This window comes from Eschrichtius robustus, chromosome 4 (genome assembly GCF_028021215.1).
Source record: "Eschrichtius robustus isolate mEscRob2 chromosome 4, mEscRob2.pri, whole genome shotgun sequence".
In the NCBI taxonomy this organism is placed as follows: Eukaryota; Metazoa; Chordata; class Mammalia; order Artiodactyla; family Eschrichtiidae; genus Eschrichtius; species Eschrichtius robustus.
In genome coordinates, this window is record NC_090827.1 from 18,293,867 (window position 1) to 18,316,399 (window position 22,533).

General features: G+C 35.0%; 1 protein-coding gene across 4 annotated transcripts in view; it reads right to left on the reverse strand.

The window, feature by feature from the left end:
- STPG2 (sperm tail PG-rich repeat containing 2) overlaps nt 1-22,533 on the reverse strand; it is a 624,720-nt gene that overhangs the window by 381,543 nt on the left and 220,644 nt on the right. For 3 of the 4 annotated variants that reach the window (XM_068542062.1, XM_068542060.1, XM_068542061.1), the window contains one exon: nt 15,881-16,040. In XM_068542062.1, coding sequence (XP_068398163.1) covers nt 15,881-16,040 — 160 coding nt within the window. Of the gene's footprint in view, nt 1-7,060; nt 7,136-15,880; nt 16,041-22,533 lie in introns of those variants that run through there. The other variant, XM_068542063.1, reaches the window with a different exon arrangement.

The window sequence follows — 22,533 nt, forward strand, 5'->3', positions numbered from 1 at the left end:
AAGCTAAAATATAATTAAATGATAATTTTAAAGTGTTGAACAGTGACTGTCAGCATAAAAAAAATTTTTTTAAACATCTTTGTTGGAGTATAATTGCTTTACAATGGTATGTTAGTTTCTGCTTTATAACAAAGTGGATCAGCTATACATATACATATATCCCCATATCTCCTCCCTCCTCAACATAAAATTTTAATCCAAAAATATATTTTAAAATATTTTCAACATATAAAAAAAGAACAAAGATAATTATCCACTAGTGGATCCACTCTAAAAGAATTACTTCAGACAGAAGGGTACATTTCAGGCAGAAGGTAACTGATCATAGATGGCATCGTGAATGAAAAGAAAATAGAGCAGTGAAATCACAGATGTGTAAATGGATAAATCTGTAAGACAATTGATCACCTGTATAAAACAATAATGACCTCTTTGGAGTTTAAGACATTAATGAATCAAAATACATGAAAATAATAGCAGAAAATGAGGAAAAGGGTAACTGGAATTGAAATGGTCTAGTGTTCTTGCATTGTCTAGGAATAAGGTAAAAATATCAATTGTACTTGACTTTGATAAATCAAGGATGATTTATCAAGAATTTTACTCAATTATATCAGTAAAATTCTTAAGTGTAAATTTACTAAAAAGTTCTAATAATAGATAAAATTTGTAAACTGGATTTAAAAAGACAAAAATTATTTACACAGAAAAAACAAAAACATAAGGCTGCATAAAGGTTGAAAGTAAAAGGTAAAAAGATGATATATCTTAAAAGCACTAAACCAAAGAAAGTTTATATAGTTTCATTAATATCAGAATGTGCACATGCATATACACATACTGTCAAGCAAAAAAAGAAAAGAAAAAAAGCAAACACTACATATAGAGATACTTAAAACTTCCTTTCCCAGGAAGTTAAAACATTTAAAAACATAGCCTCAAAATACATAAAGCAAAAAATGACTGAACTACTAGAAAATCCAATATCTTAATGGCAGATTTTAAAATACTTTCTCAGTAACAGGGAAAACAACAAAACAAATGCTTTTCAATGGTATATTAGACAGCATAATTGGAAAATAAAAAGTATCTAAAACTGACCATTTAAAATTTAAAACCAAAGTGAAATATGGAAGAAAACAAACACAAAATTTAATGTCTTAACCAGCACTGAGATGGAGATATCTCAAGTCCTATATACATAGAAACTAAAGATATAATGAGATTGAAAGAAGGAAAAATTATAGGAATGTGTTCACTGTAATTGAGTAAACTAATTGTGATAAGCAGAATTTTAAAGACACCATTCCAAGATTCCCATCCCCTGGTTACCCAAACAACCACTAATCTATCTACTACTATGAAGGGATTTTTGTCGATGTTATTGAAGTACCAGTCAACTGATCTTAAAATATGGAGATTATCTGGATGAACCTGACCCAATCAGGTGACTCCTTTAAAAGTAGAGAGTTTTCTCTGGCTAGTGGCAGATGAGGAAGTCAGAGATTTGAAGCATAAGATTTTGATGTGCCTCTACTAGCTTGAGGATAGAGAAAGCCATGATCCAAGGAATGCAGGCAGCCTTTCGGAGCTCCGTGTCCTACTGGCTGACTGCCAGCAAAGAAACAGGGACCCCAATCCTAAAACCACAAATAACTTAATTCCGCCAATGACCTGAATGAACGTGGGAACAGATTTTTCCCTGGAACTCCCAGATAAGAGTTCAGTTTCACCAACACTTTGATTTCAACCTTTTGAGAAGCTAAGCATATAACCTCACAGAGCTGTCCAGACTTCTGACCTACAGAACTGTGAGCTAATAAATGAGTGTTGGTTTAAGCCACTGAGTTTGTGGCTTAAAAAACCTATGAATCACCAGCAAATTTTTAAAATTTTATTAAAGGCTGGTATAAAACCCTTATTTTTTCCTAAGAACAAGAATTATGATGGCAAATATGTTTATATATTCATTTGTTCTCTTCTTAAAATAACATAACTTTTTTAGGGACAAGAAGTATAAATATAAGTTAATAAACTGGAAAATTAATCAAAGGTTGAAAAATTACAATGCCAAGAAATATCACATTCCTAAATAGTTAAATGCAGGGTCAAATATAAAAATAAATACTAATAATACTAACCATAAGAAGTGGCAATTATTAAGAATGCAAAGATGAATCAAATTTTATATATATATATGTATATTTATATCTTACTTCCTCATGTATTACCAGCTCTTTACTTGTAATGGCCTAAAATTCAAAGAAGTACTTGTAGCCTGTTATATTCTGAGATCTGATTTTCAAGTCTTTTATTCCTACTTGAATATTTTATACTAGTTTATAGATAGACTTCAAACTATTCTCTAAATATTTCCTTCAAATTTATAGAAATGTTGATAAGTTAAATCATATTTATAGTCTGTTCTACATTTATTTCTAAAATTGGAAATTATAAAAGTAATTTTAATCCAGTGTATCTAAGTGGTTGCTCATAATTATTTTGTACAATGGATTGGAATAAATAATTTGAACATTGGATTAGGTTATATGGGTTTTCCAGTTCACTAAAATATTCATTGATTTGATTCTAATAGTTTTAAAAACTATTTTAAAGCTTTTAAAAAACTGTACAACAAAATATACATCTAGTCTTTATTTGTTCTTCCTCCTCATATCAACCTCTGAAATTTGTAATGCTCAGAAGCTCAGATCTATGCCCTCTTTTCCTCCTGATTTCCCTAGAAGATCTCCTGCAGTCTCATGGACTTAATGTCATCTATGATTAATCATCTATGATGATTCCCTATTTTTCATTGTCAGTCCCGATCTTATCCCTGAAGTTTCTAATTCATATACCCAAATTGCAATTTAAAGTTCAAATAGACTCTTAAATGTAACATGTCCAAAACAGAGCATATTTCCCACTCCACATTACCCCTAAAAAATCCTCCCCGCCAGTTATCCCGGCAAAACCAGTTGATCAAGTCAAAAACTGTGTAGTCATCTTTCCTTCATCTCCATATATAATGTTAACAAATTCTGTTTTACATATCTATCTATCTATCTATCTATCTATCTATCTATCTATCTATCTATCTATATCTTAACCCTGTCACCACTACCACCTTTTTCCAAGCTACTGTACTATCTTTGTTGCACTACCTTGCTCTTTGTCTTCCTGCTTCTACTTAAGCCCCCTGAATCTTATTACCAGCATCTTTTCTTAAATAACATTCTATAATGATGCAGGATCAAACTAAAAACAGTACAGAAGAATTGAAGAGAAATAAATTGACATTACTGAGCACTTACTATGTTATAAGTACTATGCTAGGAGCTTTAAATCCATTTTTTTTTTTTTTTTACTGAAGTATATTTGATTTACAGTGTTATTTAAGTTTCAGGTGTACAACATAGTGATCCACAATTTTTAAAGGTTATACTCCATTTACAGTTATTATAAAATATTGGGTATATTACCTATGCTGTACATTACACCCTTGTATCTTATTTATTTTATACCAAGTAGTTCTTACCTTTTAATCTTCTACCCCTATCTTGCCCATCCCCCTTTCCCTCTTCACATTATTTGTTCTCTATATCCATGAGTCTGTTTCTTTTTTGTTATATTCACTAGTTTGTTTTACTTTTTAGATTCCACATATAAGCGAATTTAAGCTTTACAACAACTTTATGAAATAGATATCAATTGTTTCCTTTTATGGGTTGAGAAACTATGGCTCTGAAAAGTGAGTTACTTGCTTAGGGTCATTCACCTCATAAATAAGCCCCAATTAGAAGGCATTCTGTTAGAATCTAGAGTCCATTTTTATCCCAGTACATCAAGTTGTTTCCAATAGAATGTGCTCAAGAAAGAACAATATATACTCACACCATTAAACTATTACAACATACAAATACTAGTTCACAAAGAATAAAAATAGTAACAGGATACAGTAGCCTCTCTGGACACACAAAACATTATTGATATTTAGAACCAATATATTTTGTTTTTTATGGTGAGTACAACTGTGTGTTTATATTAAACATTAAAATACTGTCAGAAAATATTTTTACTTGTGTTCTAATGAATAGAAAAAAAATGTATCCCAAGTATTTAAAAACTGATGATAAACAGAATTTAAAATTATAGGGGCTTCCCTGGTGGCGCAGCAGTTGGGAGTCCGCCTGCCAATGCAGGGCACACGGGTTCGAGCCCTGGTCTGGGAGGATCCCACATGCCGCGGAGCAACTTAAGCCCGTGAGCCACAGCTACTGAGCCTGCGCTCCGCAACGGGAGAGGCCGCGACAGTGATAGGCCCGCGCACCGCGATGAAGAGTGGCCCCCGCTCGCCGCAACTGGAGAAAGCCCTCACACAGAAACGAAGACCCAACACAGCCAAAAATAAATAAATAAATAAATTTATAAAATTATAAAACTATAAAATATAGACAAATTATAATTGCATGTTACCCTTAAAAGGCTTGTATTTTAAACTCCATTAATGCAAGAAATATCTTTTTTTCTAATTACTTTCAGAAATTTAGGTACTGCCTGGTACAAATTAGCTGCTCATTACATTTATTGAAAGAATGAATACATTAATGAAAGAATGAAAGAATCACATCAAATAACTGACACCATAAAAGGCAAGTCTGTCCAGTTATAATTCCTCACTTTTGTTGAGATATAATTTATTTGTTTTACTTTATTAACTTACATTATTATGATAAAATGAAATAACAAAAAATACTTTGAGTATGTTTATCTTAAATGTCAAACAATGGATTATTCTAGCAGTCATCATGCTTAGATTATTAATTTTGGACTTTCCAAGGTATATTTTGTTAAATTCCTTTCAAGGTCCAGTCCTTGGGGAAAAAAAACCCAAAAAACCCTTAAAAAGAGAAATTGTTGATTAACTCATCTTACAAACATTTGATTAAACTGAATTTCCTTTTGCATTTCCAAAAACATTGTATCCAACACAGTGAATGGCCAGAGTACGACCTTATAATATTTGTTGACTATTAAATTTCAGGTAAGTTGATAATGTCAGTGCTCCATCCAGATTTCTCAGATTCCTTTCAGTACATTTTACACACCTCCAGCTATTGTGTGCTTTTCCTTCCAGCAGCCAGCACCTATGGCTCTTTTTCAGAAGAATGCTGTCAGGAGCCCAGTTTGTCCATAAGCATAGAGATCCAGACCTGCATGGGAATTTACGTGGCCCCAGGGCAGCCCTTTATCAATGATTGATAGATATAAGAGTATGAAAGCTTCAGCGCTTTTGCTTCTGGGTAGGACAACTTTCAGGTATAGCTTACACTGCAAGTATCCCCTTTGAGATCAAGCTAAAGCTAAGTTACCCTCTGCAGGACTTTGACTCAGACTGTACGCTTGCTGGGCTTCCAACCCTTCCAATTCCTGTTTCTCCCAATCCTTTACCAGTTGCCAAGGGAGGCGGGGGTTGGGGGAGGAAAGGACTGGGAGTTTGGGATTAGCAGATGCAAACTATTACATACAGGATGGATAAAGAACAAGGTACTTTATATACTTAAAGTACCTTGTATATCACAGGGAACTATATTCAATATCCTGTGATAAACCATAATGGAAAAGAATATGAGAAAGAATATATAACTGAATCACTTTGCTGTACAGTAGAAATTAACACAACATTGTAAATCAACTGTACTTCAAGAAAAATTTTTTAAAAAGAACTTATACTGCAGTCTTGTTTTGCCCGCCAGTCCAATTATTCCATATTTTTACTTTCAACTAACTACGTCTGCTTTCACTTGCCTTTTTTCTCTGTTTAGAATTTGTTCTGGTTATCTATTGCTGCATAAAGAACTAGTCTCCAAAACTAATGGCTTAAAATGACAACAGTCATTTATTTTGTTCATAAATTTGCACTTTGGACATGGCTCAGGGAGAAAGTCTCATCTTGGCCATACAGGTTGTCAGCTGGGGCACTTGACTGAAGGCTGGAGGCTCCACTCCCACTGCTGCTCACTTCCATGGTTGGCAAGTCTGTGCTGGCTGCTGGCTGCTGGCCGGAGCTCTCCCAGCAAGAGGACTGGGGCTCTCTCTTCCTCTTCATGGGCGTCTCCCTGGCTGATTGGCTTTTGCACAGCATGGTGGCTACATTCAAGAGGGGGCATTCCAAGAGGACCATCCAGAAGTGCAAGAAATTTTTATGATTTAGCCTCAGAAGTCACAGAGCAACTGTTCTGCCATACTCTATTGGTTAAGGTAGTACCAAAAGTCCACTAGGAAACCGGAAATAAACTCCAATACCCAATGAGAGCAGTGTCAACACTGCGCTGTGTGAAGAACACAGAGGATGAAATATTCAGTGGCAAATATCTTTGGAAAACACATTCTGCTACAGTCCACTCTGCAGCCACAATATTTCACATCTCCCACATGCAAAACTCAAGCAACCCTGCTCTGAAGACTCCCAGATTTCATCCCATTATGGCATTAACTCAAGGTCCAGGGTCTTGTCATCTAATTCTGGTTCAGATGTGAATGAGACTCCCCTGTTGTAGTTCTTCTGGTGCAGCCTTTTGAATACTGTTCCTTTCAATCTAAGGACCTTCAACTAAAGAGACAAATTATCAGGCTAATGGTATAACAGTCAAAAAATAAATGCTAAAACACACCTGTTCAAAGGGGAAGAAACAGGAGAGGCATAGCACTTACAGTTGCATAGCATTTCAAATCCAGCTGGGCACAAGTTGCCAGTTCATAGATGAGGGTTCAGTCCTACTTTCAAGGAGTTGTTCAGTATAGTATGTTCAACAACTCCATTCTGTGGGTTCTTGGTTCTGTCCTCTAAGTTATCCTTCCTTTTCCATAAAAAGTAGCCCATGTTTGCAACTAGGTTTTTCAGCCAACTTCCTACCTATAGAAATTCAAGAGTCCAAGTCTTTTTATTTTATATATTGTGTCCATTCCTCTTAGTTCAAGTTGACATAATAATGTTTAAAACCATGTGGACTTTTTGTTTTATCAATTTATAATTCATTCCATTATATAATGCCAAATTTACAAGATGTTTGCGATGAGCTCTCCTCTACATACAAGCATACCTCAGAGATATTGTGGGTTTAGCTCCAGACCACTGCAATAAAGAGAATATCTTGATAAAGTGAGTCACACAAATTGTTTGGTTTCCCAGTGCATATAAAGTTATGCTTACGTTACACTGTAGTCTGTTAAGAGTGCAGTAGCATTATGTCTAAAAAAATGCACATATTTTAACTAAAAAATTCTTTATCACTAAAAACTGCTAAACCATCACCTGAGCCTTCAGCAAGTTGTAATCTTTCTGCTGGTAGAGGGTCTTGCCTCAATGTTGATGCTGCTGACTGATCGGGGTGGTGGGTGCTAAAGACTGGGGTGGCTGCAGCAACTTCTTAACATAAGACAACAATGAGGTTTGGCACATAGATTGATTCTACCTTTCATGAATGATTTCTCTACACCATGCAAGGCTGTTTGACAGCATTTTACCCACAGCAGAACCTCTTTCAAAACTGGAGTCAGTCCTCTCAAACCTTGCTGCTACTTTATCAAATAAATGTATGTAATGTTCAAAATCCTTTCAATAATTTTCACAGCATCTTCGCCAGGAGTAGATTCCATCTTTTAAGAAAAACACTTTCTGTGTTCATCCATATGAAGCAACTCCTCATCTGTTAAAGATTTATCCTGAGATTGCAGCAATTCAGTCACATCTTCAGGCTCCATTTCTAATTCTAGTTCTTTTACTATTGCTACCATGACTGCGGTTCCTTCCTCCACTGAAGTCTTGAACCCCTCAAAGTCATCCTGAGGGTTGAAATCAAGGTCTTACAAACTCCTGTTAAGGTTGATGTTTTCACCTCTTCCCATGAATCACAAATGTTCTTACTGGTATTTAGGATGATGAATCCTTTCCAGAAGGTTTTTTAATTGACTTTGTTCAGATCCATCAGAAGAATCACTAGCTAGGTCCTTATGAAATGTATTTCTTAAATAATAAGACTTGAAACTCAAAATTACTCCTTGATCCATGGGCTGTAGAATTAATGTTGTATTAGCAGGCTTAAAAACATCATTAATCTCTTTGAACATCTCCATCAGAGCTCTTGGGTGACCAGGTACATTGTCAATGAGCAGTAATATTTTGAAAGGAATCTTTTTTTTCTGAGCAGTAGGTCTCAGCAGTGGGCTTCAAATATTTAGCAAGCCACCTTGTTAACAGATGTGTGGTCATCCAGGCTTTGTTATTCCATTTATAGAGCACAGGCAGAATAGATATAGCATAATTCCTAAGGGCCCTAGGGTTTTTGGAAAGGTAAATGAGTATTGGGTACAACTTAGTCACCAGCTGCATTAGCCCCTACCAAGAGAGTCAGCCTGCTCTTTAAGTTTTGGGGCCAGGCAATGACTTCTCCTCTCTACCTATGAAAGTCCTAGATGGCATCTTCTTTCAATAGAGCACTGTTTTGTCTACATTGAAAACCTGTTGTTCTGTGTAGGCACCTTCACTAATTATCTTAGCTAGATTTTCTGGATAACTTGCTGAAACTTCTACTTGCTGTTTCACCTTGAACTTTTATGTTATAGAGATGCCTTCTTTCCTTAAACCACATCGACAAACCTCTGCTAGCTTCAAACTTTTCTTCTGCAGCTTCCTTACCTCTCTCAGCCTTCAGAGGATTAAAGAGAGTAAGGGCCTTGTTCTGGATTAGGTTTAGGCTTAATGCAATGTTGTAGCTGGTTTGATTTTTCTATCCAGACCACCAAAACTTTCTCCATATCAGCAGTAAGGATGTTTAGCCTTCTTAACATTGGTGTGCTCACTGGAGTAGCACTTTTAATCTCCTTCAAGAACCTTTCCTTTGCATTCACGACTTGGCTAACTTGTGGAAGAGGCCTAGCTTTCAGCCTGTCTCAGCTTTCAAACATGCCTCTCTCAGTAAACTTGATCATTTCTAGCTTTTGATTTAAAGTGAGAGATGCAATACTTCCTTTTACTTGAACACTTACAGGCCATCGTAGGGTTATTAATTGGCCTCGTTTCAATATTGTTGTGTATCTGGGAATAGGGAGGCCTGAAAGAGGGAGAGAGACAGGGAACTGCAAGTCGGAGGATCAGTCAGAACACGTAATTTACCAGTTAAGTTTGCCATCTTGTATGGGTGCAGTTGATGGTGCCTCCAAACAACTACAATAATAACATCAAAGATCACTGACTACAAATCACCATAACAAACATAATAATAATGCAAAATCTTGAAATATTGCAAGAATTACCAAAATGTGACACAGAGACAGGAAGTGAGCAAATGCTGTTGGGAAAATGGTATGGATAGTCTTGCTCGACGCAGGGTTGCCACAAACCTTCAATTTGTGAAAAATGCAGTTTCTGCCAAGTGCAATAATGCAAAGTACAGAAAAAAGAAGTGTATACCTGTATTCTCTCTCTCTATAAGATCTATATATTTTCAGTTATTCTTTACAACTTACCTCCCCCCTCAATAAACAAAGTCCATTTTCTGTTTTAAGGCTACCACTCTACTTCAGACTTTGATTCTGTTATCCTTTATATTCTAAAATATTTTGCATCAGTTCTTTCCTGCCCCCCACCCCACCCAACATAGTTGATCTCTCCTCAGATTAAGCTTTTCCCATAGTCTTCAAAGATTCTTTACTACACAAAAAGTGAATAACTCAGAAAACTAGTATTCTGTATACTACATATAGGGTAATTTTACCTACTAGACATACTTATTAATAAATTGATCTTTCTCAAATTATGCATAAATAAGAAGAATTTACTTTAAATATATATGAAGTGCCCAAAGAAACAAAAATAACTTGAGATTGAAAACTAATAAAGTTAGCTCATTTTCAATGATAAAATTTCCACCATTTTTAATAATGATATAAAATCAACCAGTCTCCAAAATTGATCTGATCAATTTTTGCCTATACTCAGAATTATCTTGCATTTTAACAGCCCAAAAGCATTTCTAGAAGCTAAAGGAAAACAACCAAAAAATTACATATTTATTGCAATAGGTTAACAGCACTCGGCAAGTGGGATGAACTGCATTTTCATAAACTCCATAGTATTTCTGAACCTATAATATTACAAGCCACTGAGAAAACAGAATAAATAATTAGTTTTCACACTACACTGATTTTTATATCAAAGGTATTGCTTATGTTTATTGAAAAAGTGAACAAAAATATCTTCATGGGATATGTTCAATTAACTTCTAAGATGAATTATATTTGTTTCCTAAAATAATTTCCTGTGGGAATGTGATGCAGCAATCACAATGTTATTTTCATTAGAAATGACCTATACTTTCTACATAAAATAAGTCTCAGTACCTGTTATGTTCAGCCTACAAATGTTGCATTATATGCTATGTATTGCTTAATCATTCACTTAAATATTTGATTTTAATTAAAATTATGCTTTAAACTTCAACTGTTTTTTATTTAAAAATCTTAAAATCATTTTTACTTACTATAAAGCAGTGTATGTTCATATAGAGAAAACAATTAAAAATTGAAAAGCAAAACACAATCTTTTACAAGCCTAAGGCTGTTTAATCACAGATCATTTTCTAAGTGAGGTCTTCACCGATAACATTTTTGAAATTGATGCAGAACCCACAATGAACTCCCAATCCTCGTTTTCTCTTATTTTTCTCCATAGCATTTATAGCCACCTAGTATTCATTCTTTTTCTTTCTCTTCCTTCCCTCATCTATCAATCTATTGATCTACTTCTTCATTCATTTATTAAATGTCTCCATCCTAAAACTTTGCTCTATGAAACAACGTTTATATTTTGTTCACTGCTCTATCACAAGTCCCTGGAACACTGCTAATACATAAGAGGCTCTAAGTGCATATTTGTTAAATGATTGGTCAAATGAATCCTATCTTGTTATCAGGTTTAAGCAATATATACCATTTTAAAATTTTTCATAGGACTCTATTCAGTTTTTACATCAGAGTTAACTAAACCCCATTTTTCTTTCATTTAGGACATTAAAAACTTCATTATTAGTATTCTTGGATGAATATATTTGATGCTTAAAACTTTGGACATAGTATTAATTATTTTTTAGGGTAATCCCAGAAGGAGAATTTTAGGGTTAAATGGCATGTATATTTGAAACATTCTGCCAGCCTGCCCTTGACAATCACTGATATCAACTTATACTTCCACCACGATGTAGGAGAGTGCCCAATTTTCCACACTCTCAAAGTTTTCATTCATTTTCCTTTTAAATTTGCTGAGTATTTTTCTCCTCTAAATGTCCAAAAACAGATCACTATGAGAGATAAAGTAATGTTTAATTCTTTTCCACTTAACAATTTTACTTTACCTGAGCTAGATGAATCACAAAGTCATTTACATGTCCATGAATTAAAACTTGGTGCATACAGTGTTCACTGCAGCTCTATTTACAATAGCCAGGACATGGAAGCAACCTAAGTGTCCATTGACAGATGAATGGATAAAGAAAATGTGGCACATATATACAATGGGATATTACTCTGCCATAAAAAGAAACAAAATTGAGTTATTTGTAGTGAGGTGGATGGACCTAGAGTCTGTCAAACAGAGTAAAGTAAGTCAGAAAGAGAAAAACAAATACTGTATGTTAACACATATATATGGAATCTAAAAAAAAAAAAAAAAATGGTTATGAAGAACCTAGGGGTAAGATGGGAATAAAGATGCAGACCTACTAGAGAATGGACTTGAGGACACGGGGAGGGGGAAGGGTAAGCTGGGACAAAGTGAGAGAGTGGCATGTACATATATACACTACCAAATGTAAAACAGATAGCTAGTGTGAAGCAGCCGCATAGCACAGGGAGATCAGCTCGGTGCTTTGTGACCACCTAGAGGGGTGGGATAGGGAGGGTGGGAGGGAGGGAGACGCAAGTGGGAAGAGATATGGGGATATATGTATATGTATAACTGATTCACTTTGTTATAAAGCAGAAACTAACACACCATTGTAAAGCAATTATACTCCAATAAAGATGTTTAAAAAAAAAAACTTGGTGCATAAGAGTAGATTGCTTAAAATGTGACAGACCTCATTTAATAATGTCTTCATTAAATGATTCAAATGTGTTTTTATTGGTTACACAACATTTAACGGTATATGGTATACTGATTGCAAATATACTACTTCCCTCTTTAATTTAGACTAATGAAAATGAGTTTTACACTTCTTAAATATCTGCAGACTTCATTTGAATAAAATAAAATCACCTCAATACTGTTAATAAAAGTTCTAAGACAATTTGAAATAAATACAGAGCTATAAAATGTTGAGTGATTGAATGTCCTATTAAGTATATGAGTCCCATGAGAAGAATACTATTCGTATATCAACCAAACTCATAACTTGGGTCATTTATCAACCTCCGTTCTTGACACTGTTACCTACAAATATACGACAGTCAGTAACCAATTTTAACTTGCTTATTATTCTATTCTAGGTAGAAAGATAACAATATACATGCTCTTTAAGTTCTGCAAGGCAAAGCACTCAATTCTTCTTAGTTATGTCATGACTCAAGGAACAAATAAGCATATCAGGCTCTACAAATTAATTCAAACAATCTTATAGCTTCGTACATATACATGCACGCACACATAATAACAGAAAATAATTTTATCTGGCTTGTAAATAATTTGACATAAAACCCAAAAAGGCTCTTCTCACTGGTATTAAGGTTTAACAAAATTACCAATATTTAAATGACAAAATAGGGTTAAAAAAACACTTTTTTCTTATTTTATTTCTAAGAAGATATGATAATAAAGGAGATCATTCATAGGATAAACATTGACACAAAGCATATAACCAATAGAACTATTATCACTGTACCTTTTGATTATATAACAATGATTTTTTTAAAAAAATCAAAAGACTTAACATACTAGTTGTACCCAGCAAAAGTTAAATGGTATTAAGAACTGTAAATATAAATGGGCTGTTCTCATTTTTTATTTATTTATTTATTTATTTATTTATTTATTTATTTATTTATTTATTTATTTATTTATGGCTGCGTTGGGTCTTCATTGCTGCGCACGGGCTTCCTCTAGCTGTGGTGAGTGGGGGCTACTCTTCTTTGCGGTGCACGGGCTTCTCATTGCAGTGGCTTGTCTCGTTGTGGAGTACGGGCTCTAGGTGCACAGGCTTCAGTAGTTGTGACACATGGGCTCAGTGGTTGTGGCTCGTGGGCTCTAGAGCACAGGCTCAGTAGTTGTAGCACACCAGCTTAGTTGCTTGCCAGCATGTGGGATCTTCCCAGACCAGGGCTCAAGCCCATGTTCCCTGGATTGGCAGGTGGATTTTTAACCACTGTGCCACCAGGGAAGCCCTATTCTCATTTTAGAATCAAGAATTGTTTGTCATATTGATCAATAAAAAACCTAACCTAAATGAAAATTAACAAAAAAAGAGGAATCTATTTAGAGAGTTGATAATATCACACCTGACTTCTTTGCCTTGATTGGATCAATGTAACAGGACAAATAGAAGTTAATCTTCAATTACCAAAACAAAGCATGGATATTAATTAAATTGGCCCTGGTCACCTATTAAATCTATGTTAGAGACATATTTTGGACTGTATACCTTAAGATAGCAGATTAAGTTCAAAAGAATGAATTCTATAATTATCACAGTATCTACATATGTCAGAGGAAATCAGATTTCATAATCATCGCATCAGGTAATAGCTTCAGAAGTCCATACGTTTTTCTCTAATGCGTTGATTATAGAGGCATGTGGGATTTCTGCTATCATTTATCTGAATTATAGGCTACTTTAAGATGCAGGATGGCAAACTTAATGAAGTATTGGCTTATTGTGATAAACTCTTTTCATTTAGCAAGCTGGCTAATTTACAGTTGTATAGTGACTTTGACAGTGCATATGTCTTTGACTTCCAAATAATATCTGTCTTCATAATGGAGATATTTCCCTGTCCCAAATTCTTTCAGAAGCTAGCGTTGGCTTGGCATTAAGAAGAAACATGTTTCATATTATAATAAGATTTTATACTTCTAAGGAGCTTCAGTGGTTCTGAAAATGACTTTGAAATATAGTCTTATTAATCTTTAGTATTCTCATGAGAGCCAAGTAGGTGGCAAATATCTCAATTTTGTAAAATAGAAACTAATGAAACAATTAGTGAATTTACTTGCCCTAGGCTAAATACTGAAGCAATGAAAAGTCAGAGTGCCAATTCTGGAACTTAACTGAAGCTCTTACTATGCATTGCATCTATAATAATTTTTATGGAGACGAGAGTAAAGGCAAAGAGAAAAAAAATCTTCAGAAAATATGAAGACCAATCTAATCTACTTTAAGAGACTCTGGAATAGATATTGTTACTTGATTGATTGTGCTTGGTCACGGTGACAGTGATAGTACCTGAACTTCAAAGAACTAATTTCCCTGCACCACTTCTGAGTGACCACATAATGAGTGTGGTCAGAGACACAGTAAAGGAATTTGAATTCTACTTCAAAACAAAGCTAAAACCTGACAAAATCAACAATGGTACAATAACTCAAGAGAAGAAAAAGAAAATAAGAAAAGCTAAATTTGGACTTAAAATGGACCTTTAAGTTGGTAATATACTTGATTCCTGATAGACAGTGAAAAATAAAGCAAGTCTCTATGGATCTCAGGGTCTCCCAAGTATTCTTATTTGCTTGACCCATCGTATTCTTCCGCTTTGATTTTTCATTTAAAAACTCCATTGTTTCATTTTTTCTCTTCATAGTCTCATAAAGATTCATTACAGCGCTTCCCTGGTGGCGCAGTGGTTGAAAATCCGCCTGCCGGTGCAGGGCACACGGGTTCGAGCCCTGGTCTGGGAAGGTCCCACATGCCGCGGAGCAACTAGGCCCGTGCGCCACAACTACTGAGCCTGCGTGTCTCGAGCCTGTGCTCCGCAACAAGAGAGGCCGCGATAGTGAGAGGCCCGCGCACCGCGATGAGGAGTGGCCCCCGCTCGCTGCAACTAGAGAAAGCCCTCGCACAGAAACGAAGACCCAACACAGCCATAAATAAATAAATAAATAAATAAATAAATAAATAAATAAATAAATAAACCCAAAGTTAAAAAAAAAGGATACGAGGTAACTTTAAAAAAAAAAAAAAAGATTCATTACAACAGTTTGGTTATTTAGTGGCAATACATTTGGAAACTGCTGTTGGAAACTCTTGTTCCTATTCTTTATCTAATTCTCTTGTGTGAAATAATCTACTTACCGGTTCATTTTCATTATCAGGGAAAGTTATTTCATTCTATTTTAGTACAAAAATGCCATTACTAGTAGCTGAACTAATCCCAATTTTAAAAATCAAAATTATTTTTGGAATTTCAACCCCTCAAATAAATGTTTACCTTTTATATAGCTGCTTTCTTAATACTTGAGGAAAATTAAAATAATTCCATGAGACTGGCATGATATATATCTTGTATACAACTGATCTTCCACATCAGTAGTTATTTCTCCTCTAACAACTATAGCATATTAAGAGTTTGGTTTTTTTCTCTAATAGGATATGACATTAGCTCTAGTAAAATTAGTAAAATTGTCTTTGGTAACATTGAAAGACATAAAACTCCAAACAAATCTTCTTACAGTTGAAAAAACATCTAAAACCTTTCACTAAATAAGCGGTTATTTTTTTGTCCTGCACACTTAAAAGAGACATGATAAATGTAAATGTATGTTTACAATTGTCTATTTTAATAAGGAAACCTTAGATTTTGTTCCCATTTCTTTAAAAAGACAGTCTACACTTACCTGGCCCATCATTCATTTTGTCCAGGCACCGAGGAGTTGTGCTAAGAAACGAGGCATGTTTTATTCTAGCCACCAAACTACGAGGTGGCATGTACTTATGCTGAACTTGAGACATCTCATATGATTTTTGAACATCATAGGTGCCTGGTGCTGGAACATCCTGAAACAAATTTCAATGGACTAGCATAAACATATAAAAAATTTCCAAAAACATATAGCATATGTCACACTAAGCAATGGTAATAGAAAATATGAAAATTTTCTTTAATTAGCCATTAAAAATAGAAATTTAAAAGAGTATCTCTAAATCTATGCCCTCCTTAAATTCACTTGTCAAAAATTTAAGATAAAATAAACAGAATTATGAAGTATAGGTTCACATTCTTAAAAAAAATGGCCTTCATAATATAGATCAAACTCTAATTTTCAAATTTCATAATGAAAATCAAATTTTATACAGAAATGAGAGCAGTGGTTATTTGTTTTCTTAAGCAGCAAAACTATTCCTGCTTAACTGTCCTATGTGAGCACACCTTACTTATTCTACAAATGAGACTGCTTATTTCATTTTAATAGATTTCAATTAAGTTAAAAGGCTTCCCCTTTCATCACTTATGGCTCTTTATGTGCTCTACAGTTATATTAACATTTTTAATCAACATAAACCACACGGATATTAATAACCACAATAATAATTCTAAACTAAATTAAATCAAAAATATCATATATTTGTTGCACAATTAATGCCTGGAAACCATTAGCTAATTACCTCAATGGAAACTTATAAAACTCATTTTCTTCAAATTATTTTAAAACATAACATATTATATATATAACAAATCTGTTCATCTGTATTATGTATAAAGACCAAACTTTTTAAGTTTTAATGATTTTCTGGCAGGCAGGAGACCTGTATTGTGGCTAAGGGTAGAGACTCTAGCACTAGACTGCTTTGGGTCCACATATCTGCTCCTTACTTGCTGTGGGACCCTAAGAGAGCTACTTAACCTCTGTGATCCTCTGTGTCCTCATCTGTAAGTGGGGAAACTATAAAATTTATATCGTATGTCATTGGGTTGCTGTGAGGATTAAATGAGTTAAAACAAGTAAAATACTTAGATTAGTTCCTGATTCTACAAAAGGGTTAGCTAATCTTACTATTCTACAAAAGCTAATTTCAACGTAAAAAACAAGACTGAACAATCAGGGTCTAGACCAACAGAGAAGAATTTTAATGTTTCAAATAATTCAAACAAATTTGGATACTGAGAAAGCAAACTTTTGAAGTCCATCTAGGAGCCATACTTTATAAAACATACGTTCTCTTGTTCCTTATATCCCTATTATCACCCTCAAGCACAAGCCAACAACATTATCTCCCACTTCCAAAGAATCACTAAATACGGTAAAAGTACTGATCATGACTAGCGGAGGAGATTCTTACATGAAACCCCACGTTTCTGGTTTAAGTACTGTGTCAAACACAAATGCCACAATCTATAAGTCAACTAAGAAATGTCAACAGCTGTTTGCTTCTTGTCTGCATTAGGAGTACATTTAGTAAAGGTAGGCGGAGGATAAGCCACAGAAGCAATAGCTCCAAAGATGACTTTTGGACCTTTCGGGGCTGCTTCTGAGGTATGTGAAGGGAAAGTAGAAGAGAGCACAAAAGCACAAAGAAATCATGAGTACACAATGTACTCCGAGTATTTAGGAAAGCTTTACAAAGATCTTGATTATCCCTACTACGCATTTTCATTTTCTTATCAGAAGCTGTTATTGTTCTTGCTTCCCTTAGCACCCTGCCTGGAGTCAACACCTAGTCCCTCTTCCAGTGCCTAGCCTAGATATGACTGACGGGTTTCGCTGCTGCCACACAGGAACCTTTTCTTTTTTTTTTTTCTTTTTTAATGGCTTGAAGAAAAAGTAAGTAACTGCACAAGCGATCAGTTTTCTTCAACAATAGTGTGTTCCACTCTAGAAAACTTCGTCAAACTAGCTACCCTATATTTCATTAGATTCACTGGCTCCTCTACCAAGTGAAAATATACTACCCTCATCATGACCACATCTTTTTATAGCATTTTCATGCTTCTCTGAAAACTTATTCCCTACCTGTGTCCTTTACTGATGTTTCTAGGCTCTTCTTACTCATCTTCAACTCTCATTTTATCTGACCAAGAGGTTAATATGTCAAATAAATTTTCTAGGCATTAATTAATTCCTAGGATTAGTAAGACAAATCTGAAACCCTGTTTAAAAGCAATAACTTAAACAATACCTATATATAGTACTTTACATACCATTTCAGGGAAAAATAGTATGTATAGATAAGATCATCAAATTTCTGTTGGTGATCCTTTGTACATCACAGAAAACAGAGAATGCACATGATGAGTGGATATAATAGACATTTCTCACACCTTTTTTTTTTAACACAGTACTTGAATCCTGTTCCTGTGTTTGGGAAATTCCACATGCTTTGCAGCAGAATCTGAGTCCCAGCATAAAAGCCAAAATCACCTGACTCTCATCTTCCTGGTCTAATTTTAAAAAGCTAGGACGTGACTCTAGGTCACAGGCTCAAATGCCAGCCTTTCAACTGGCAGCCAGTTATTCAAAAAGACACAGAACATTAAAAATTCCATTTTAGATTTATTTTATTTTATTTATTTTTTAGTTTAAAGAAGCTGAATTTTTAAAAAAATTCTATTCTAGTGGTGGCACTGATAGAGCTAGCAGTTATGTTCCCAGAGGCAACAGTGGGAGGACAAACTGAAAGAGCAATTAGAGACTGAGGGAAAATGCCATAAAATGATGAAATAAAAGCTATGTCTCAATGTAAATTAAAGTTAAGTCTAAGGTGTCTTGACCTCTTCATCTGGAAAACCAGGACCCTACCTAAAAATGACATGAATAATCATAGAATTAAAATAATTGATGTATGCAAAATTCTTAGAATGGTATCTGTAAAAAAATTAATAAACAAAAATCTCAATTAAATATAGTCAGAAGATCAGGAGGGAGAGCTCTCAAACCATGGGACAACAGCAGAGCCCAAGAGGAAGAAGAAAGACCCTCTTCTTTCCTGGCAAGTACTCAGCCAATGAAATGCCATGGACTCTGTTTTCTATAGCCCTCCTAACCTCCCTTTTCCTTTCTGTAAAAGTGTTCTCCTTCCCTTGCCCTGCAGGGACTTGCACGTGGTTCACCATGGTTGCAGACACCAAACTGCAATTCTCTGCTGATCTCAGATAAACTCATCTTAGCTGGAGAAATATCTGGCAGTCTATTTGTTCAGATCAACATACCTGATACATGCACTAGTATTTGCTTTCAATGCCATCATCATCATTATTAGCATTATTATTTCTATTAGTTGTGGGACTACATGAAACCCTCAGTGATAACTCCCTTTCCTGCAGAAAGATACCAACAGGATATTTGAAAGGAAAGCTCTGAGTATTTTAAGCCCCAAACAAACAAACAACAACAACAAAATCCAAAGTAGTTAAGTTGCTGGGAATCACATGAAGACAGTGAATCAGGCAGTAAAAAAAAAAAAAAAATCACTGGTGGCAACCAACTTCAAAGGAAGGCAGGTCATCCTGTTTGTATTATGGAAAAACCTTTTCCCATACTCTGTGGTTTTATTCAACCATGTTGAGTTGAAGCCCATGCACAATTCCCCATGCCCAGAACCCTTATATTAACCACTTAAAATGGAAGCCTAACTGACCTGGAGCCCCAAAGACCAGCTCCTCATTTCAAAAAATTCAGTATTTTTCCCATCCCTGTTCCCTGCCATTTTGACATGTGAAATTTCATATACTCTCTAACCTTGGACATATTAAACTGCATGTATGCTCTTATCTTCCAAAACTCTAATTACCAAACACCAACAATTAAACCCCCCAGGCCCAGCAAGAAATGGAGCATTTGATCACTGAGTTGTCTCCCAAGATGTATGCACAATGCAAATAAAGACTGAACTCAAGTTTTAGCCTCAAAATAAATTTTCCTTTTACCATGCTACAGTAAAGGACTTAGGGATGTCTTTACTTCACATTTCATTTTTTAATGATACTTTCACTGGATACAGAATTCTTGGTTGACTTGCTTTTCTCTCAGCATTATGAATATGTCATTTCACTGATTTTTGGCCTCCATTACATTCTTTTTTTTTTTAAGAGTTTTTTTTTTTTTGGTTGCGTCAGGTCTTAGCTGCTGCATGCGGGATCTTCGTTGAGGCAAGCGGGCTCTTTGTTGCAGTGTGTGGGCTTCTCTCTAGTTGTGGCGTGCAGGTTTTCTCTTCTCTAGTTGTGGCATGCGGGCTGCAGGGCGCCTGGGCTCAATAGTTGTGGCGTGCGGGTTCCAGAGTGCGTGGGCTCTGTAGTTTGCAGCACACAGGCTCTCAAGTTGAGGCACGTGAGCTCAGTAGTTGTGGCATGCAGGCTTAGTTGCCCTGTGGCATGTGGGATCTTAGTTCCCCAGCTGGGGATCGAACCCATGTCCCCCACACTGTAAGGCAGATTCTTTATTACTGGACCACCAGGGAAGTCCCAGCCTCCATTATTTCTGATGAGAAGTTCATGATCATATTATTTCCACTGTATGTAATAAATTGTTTTTCACTTTCAAGATGTTCTCTTTGTTTTGGTTTTCAGCAGTTTGACTATGATATGTCTAAGAGTGTGTTCTCTTTATAGTTATCTTACTTAGCAGTTCACTGAACTTCCTGGATTTATATATTCATGTTTTTCATTAATTTTGGAAAGTTTTCAGCTATCTTTTCTTCAAATGTTTTTTCTGCCCCTTTCTTTCTCACCTTCCCTTCTGAGACTATCATTACATATATGTTGGAATATGTGACATTGACCCAAAGGTCTCTGAAACTGTTCATTTTGTTCAATCTTTTTTTCTTTTTTCTTCAGATTTAATGGTTTCTATCGAGCTATTATTTAGTTCACTGATTCTGTCTTCTGTCATCTCAAATCTGCTATTGAGTCCAGCTGGTGAATTTTTCATGTGCATTATTGTACTTTATAATTTTGGAATTCTTTTTTGTTTCTTTTGCTTGCTTGCCTGCTTGTTTCTATTTCTTTTTTGAGATTTCCTATCATCTAACTCAGTATATTTTACTTCAGTTATTTAAACATAAGTTCCCTTGATTCTTTGAATGTATTTACGGTGGCTGCTTTGAAATCTTCATCCATTTGATACAATGTCTAATCTTACCAGAGTAGGTTTCTTATACTCCCCCTGAGTATGAAATGTACTTACTGATATTTGCATATCTAATAAGTTTTGGTTGAAAAATAGACATTTTAGATAATATATTAACTCTGGATTATATTTTTCTTTAGTAAGGACTGTTGTCCATGTTGTCTTGAGTTTTCAAATTTATTAAGAAAAAAAAATTATCTGTTCATTGCTTCAAGAATCTGCAGAAATGTCCTTCTTTACATTTTTGATATTTGTTATTTTTGCCATTTCTCATTTTTTTCTTGATCAGTAACATCACAAGGTGGTCAACTCTATTCTGTCTTTTAAAGATAGATCTATACAGATAAATAAAATAGAATAGGTTTATTTTTATTTTTGAATTTGTCTGTTTCTCACTGTAGTTTTGTCAATATTTGCTGTATATATTTGTGGAGCTGTGCATAAAAATTTTTAATTATCGTATTATTATGGTAAATTAAATTTTTAAAAATGTTAAGTGAGAGTGACTGTTTATTTCTAAATTGCATTTTGTCTTAACATGTTTTATTTGTAATTAAAGTAGCTATTCCAGCATTTCCACCAATGAGTAGGTTTTGATAAATCATTGTTACTTTTCAAAAATGGTAAAATGTTAAAATCATAATTTTAAAGATATAAGAGATCTGTGAAAGCAAAGAGGATTTTATGTATTAAATTCAAAAATGGGGAAAGCCCTTCTAATGTGAGTTTACCCTGCAAACTGCTCTCTTCTAAATGGGCACTTAGCAAGTCAGGGCAAGAGCTAAAGATTAGGTTTTTCATAGGCAGACAGATTATTCTAAGGAAAAGAAGAACTATCAAAGGTCACACAGTCTATCATAGGTCACACAGTCTATCATAAGGGATTGAAGACTAGGGGAGACCAAATTCAAAGGTCACACAGTCTATCATAAGGGACTGAAGACTAGGGGAGACCAAATTCATTACTGGTTCTTTATGATGGACTATTTGCTGTGTGCTAGAACAGGCAAAAGAACAGAAGTCTGGGTTGAAGAGACAGAATAAAATTTGCAGTCTTCTGATGCTTAGGAGCCAAAGTCACACTAGAACAAGGGCTGGCAACAGAGTACAAGCCTCTTTCTCAAGATATTTGCCAAGTCTTGAACCCGAATGCCATAGGAAGCTAAAGAGTAAGCTGAAAATTTGTAAAGGGTGGGACTTCCTGGGAGAAAAAAAGAGACCCTCAGGCACTCAACCAAAAACTCAGAAGGCCAACATGAAGAGGATGCAGAGCCACAAAGGCAGAGTGGAATCTCAGTCTTCCTGTGCTTAGTAGACAAACTCTCACCAGCAGGACGAGTCCACAGCGATATAGCAGGTCTAATAATAATAGCTATGTGAGAGAAATTCATATACTTTACGAGAGTTAACATCCTAGGCAACTAAAC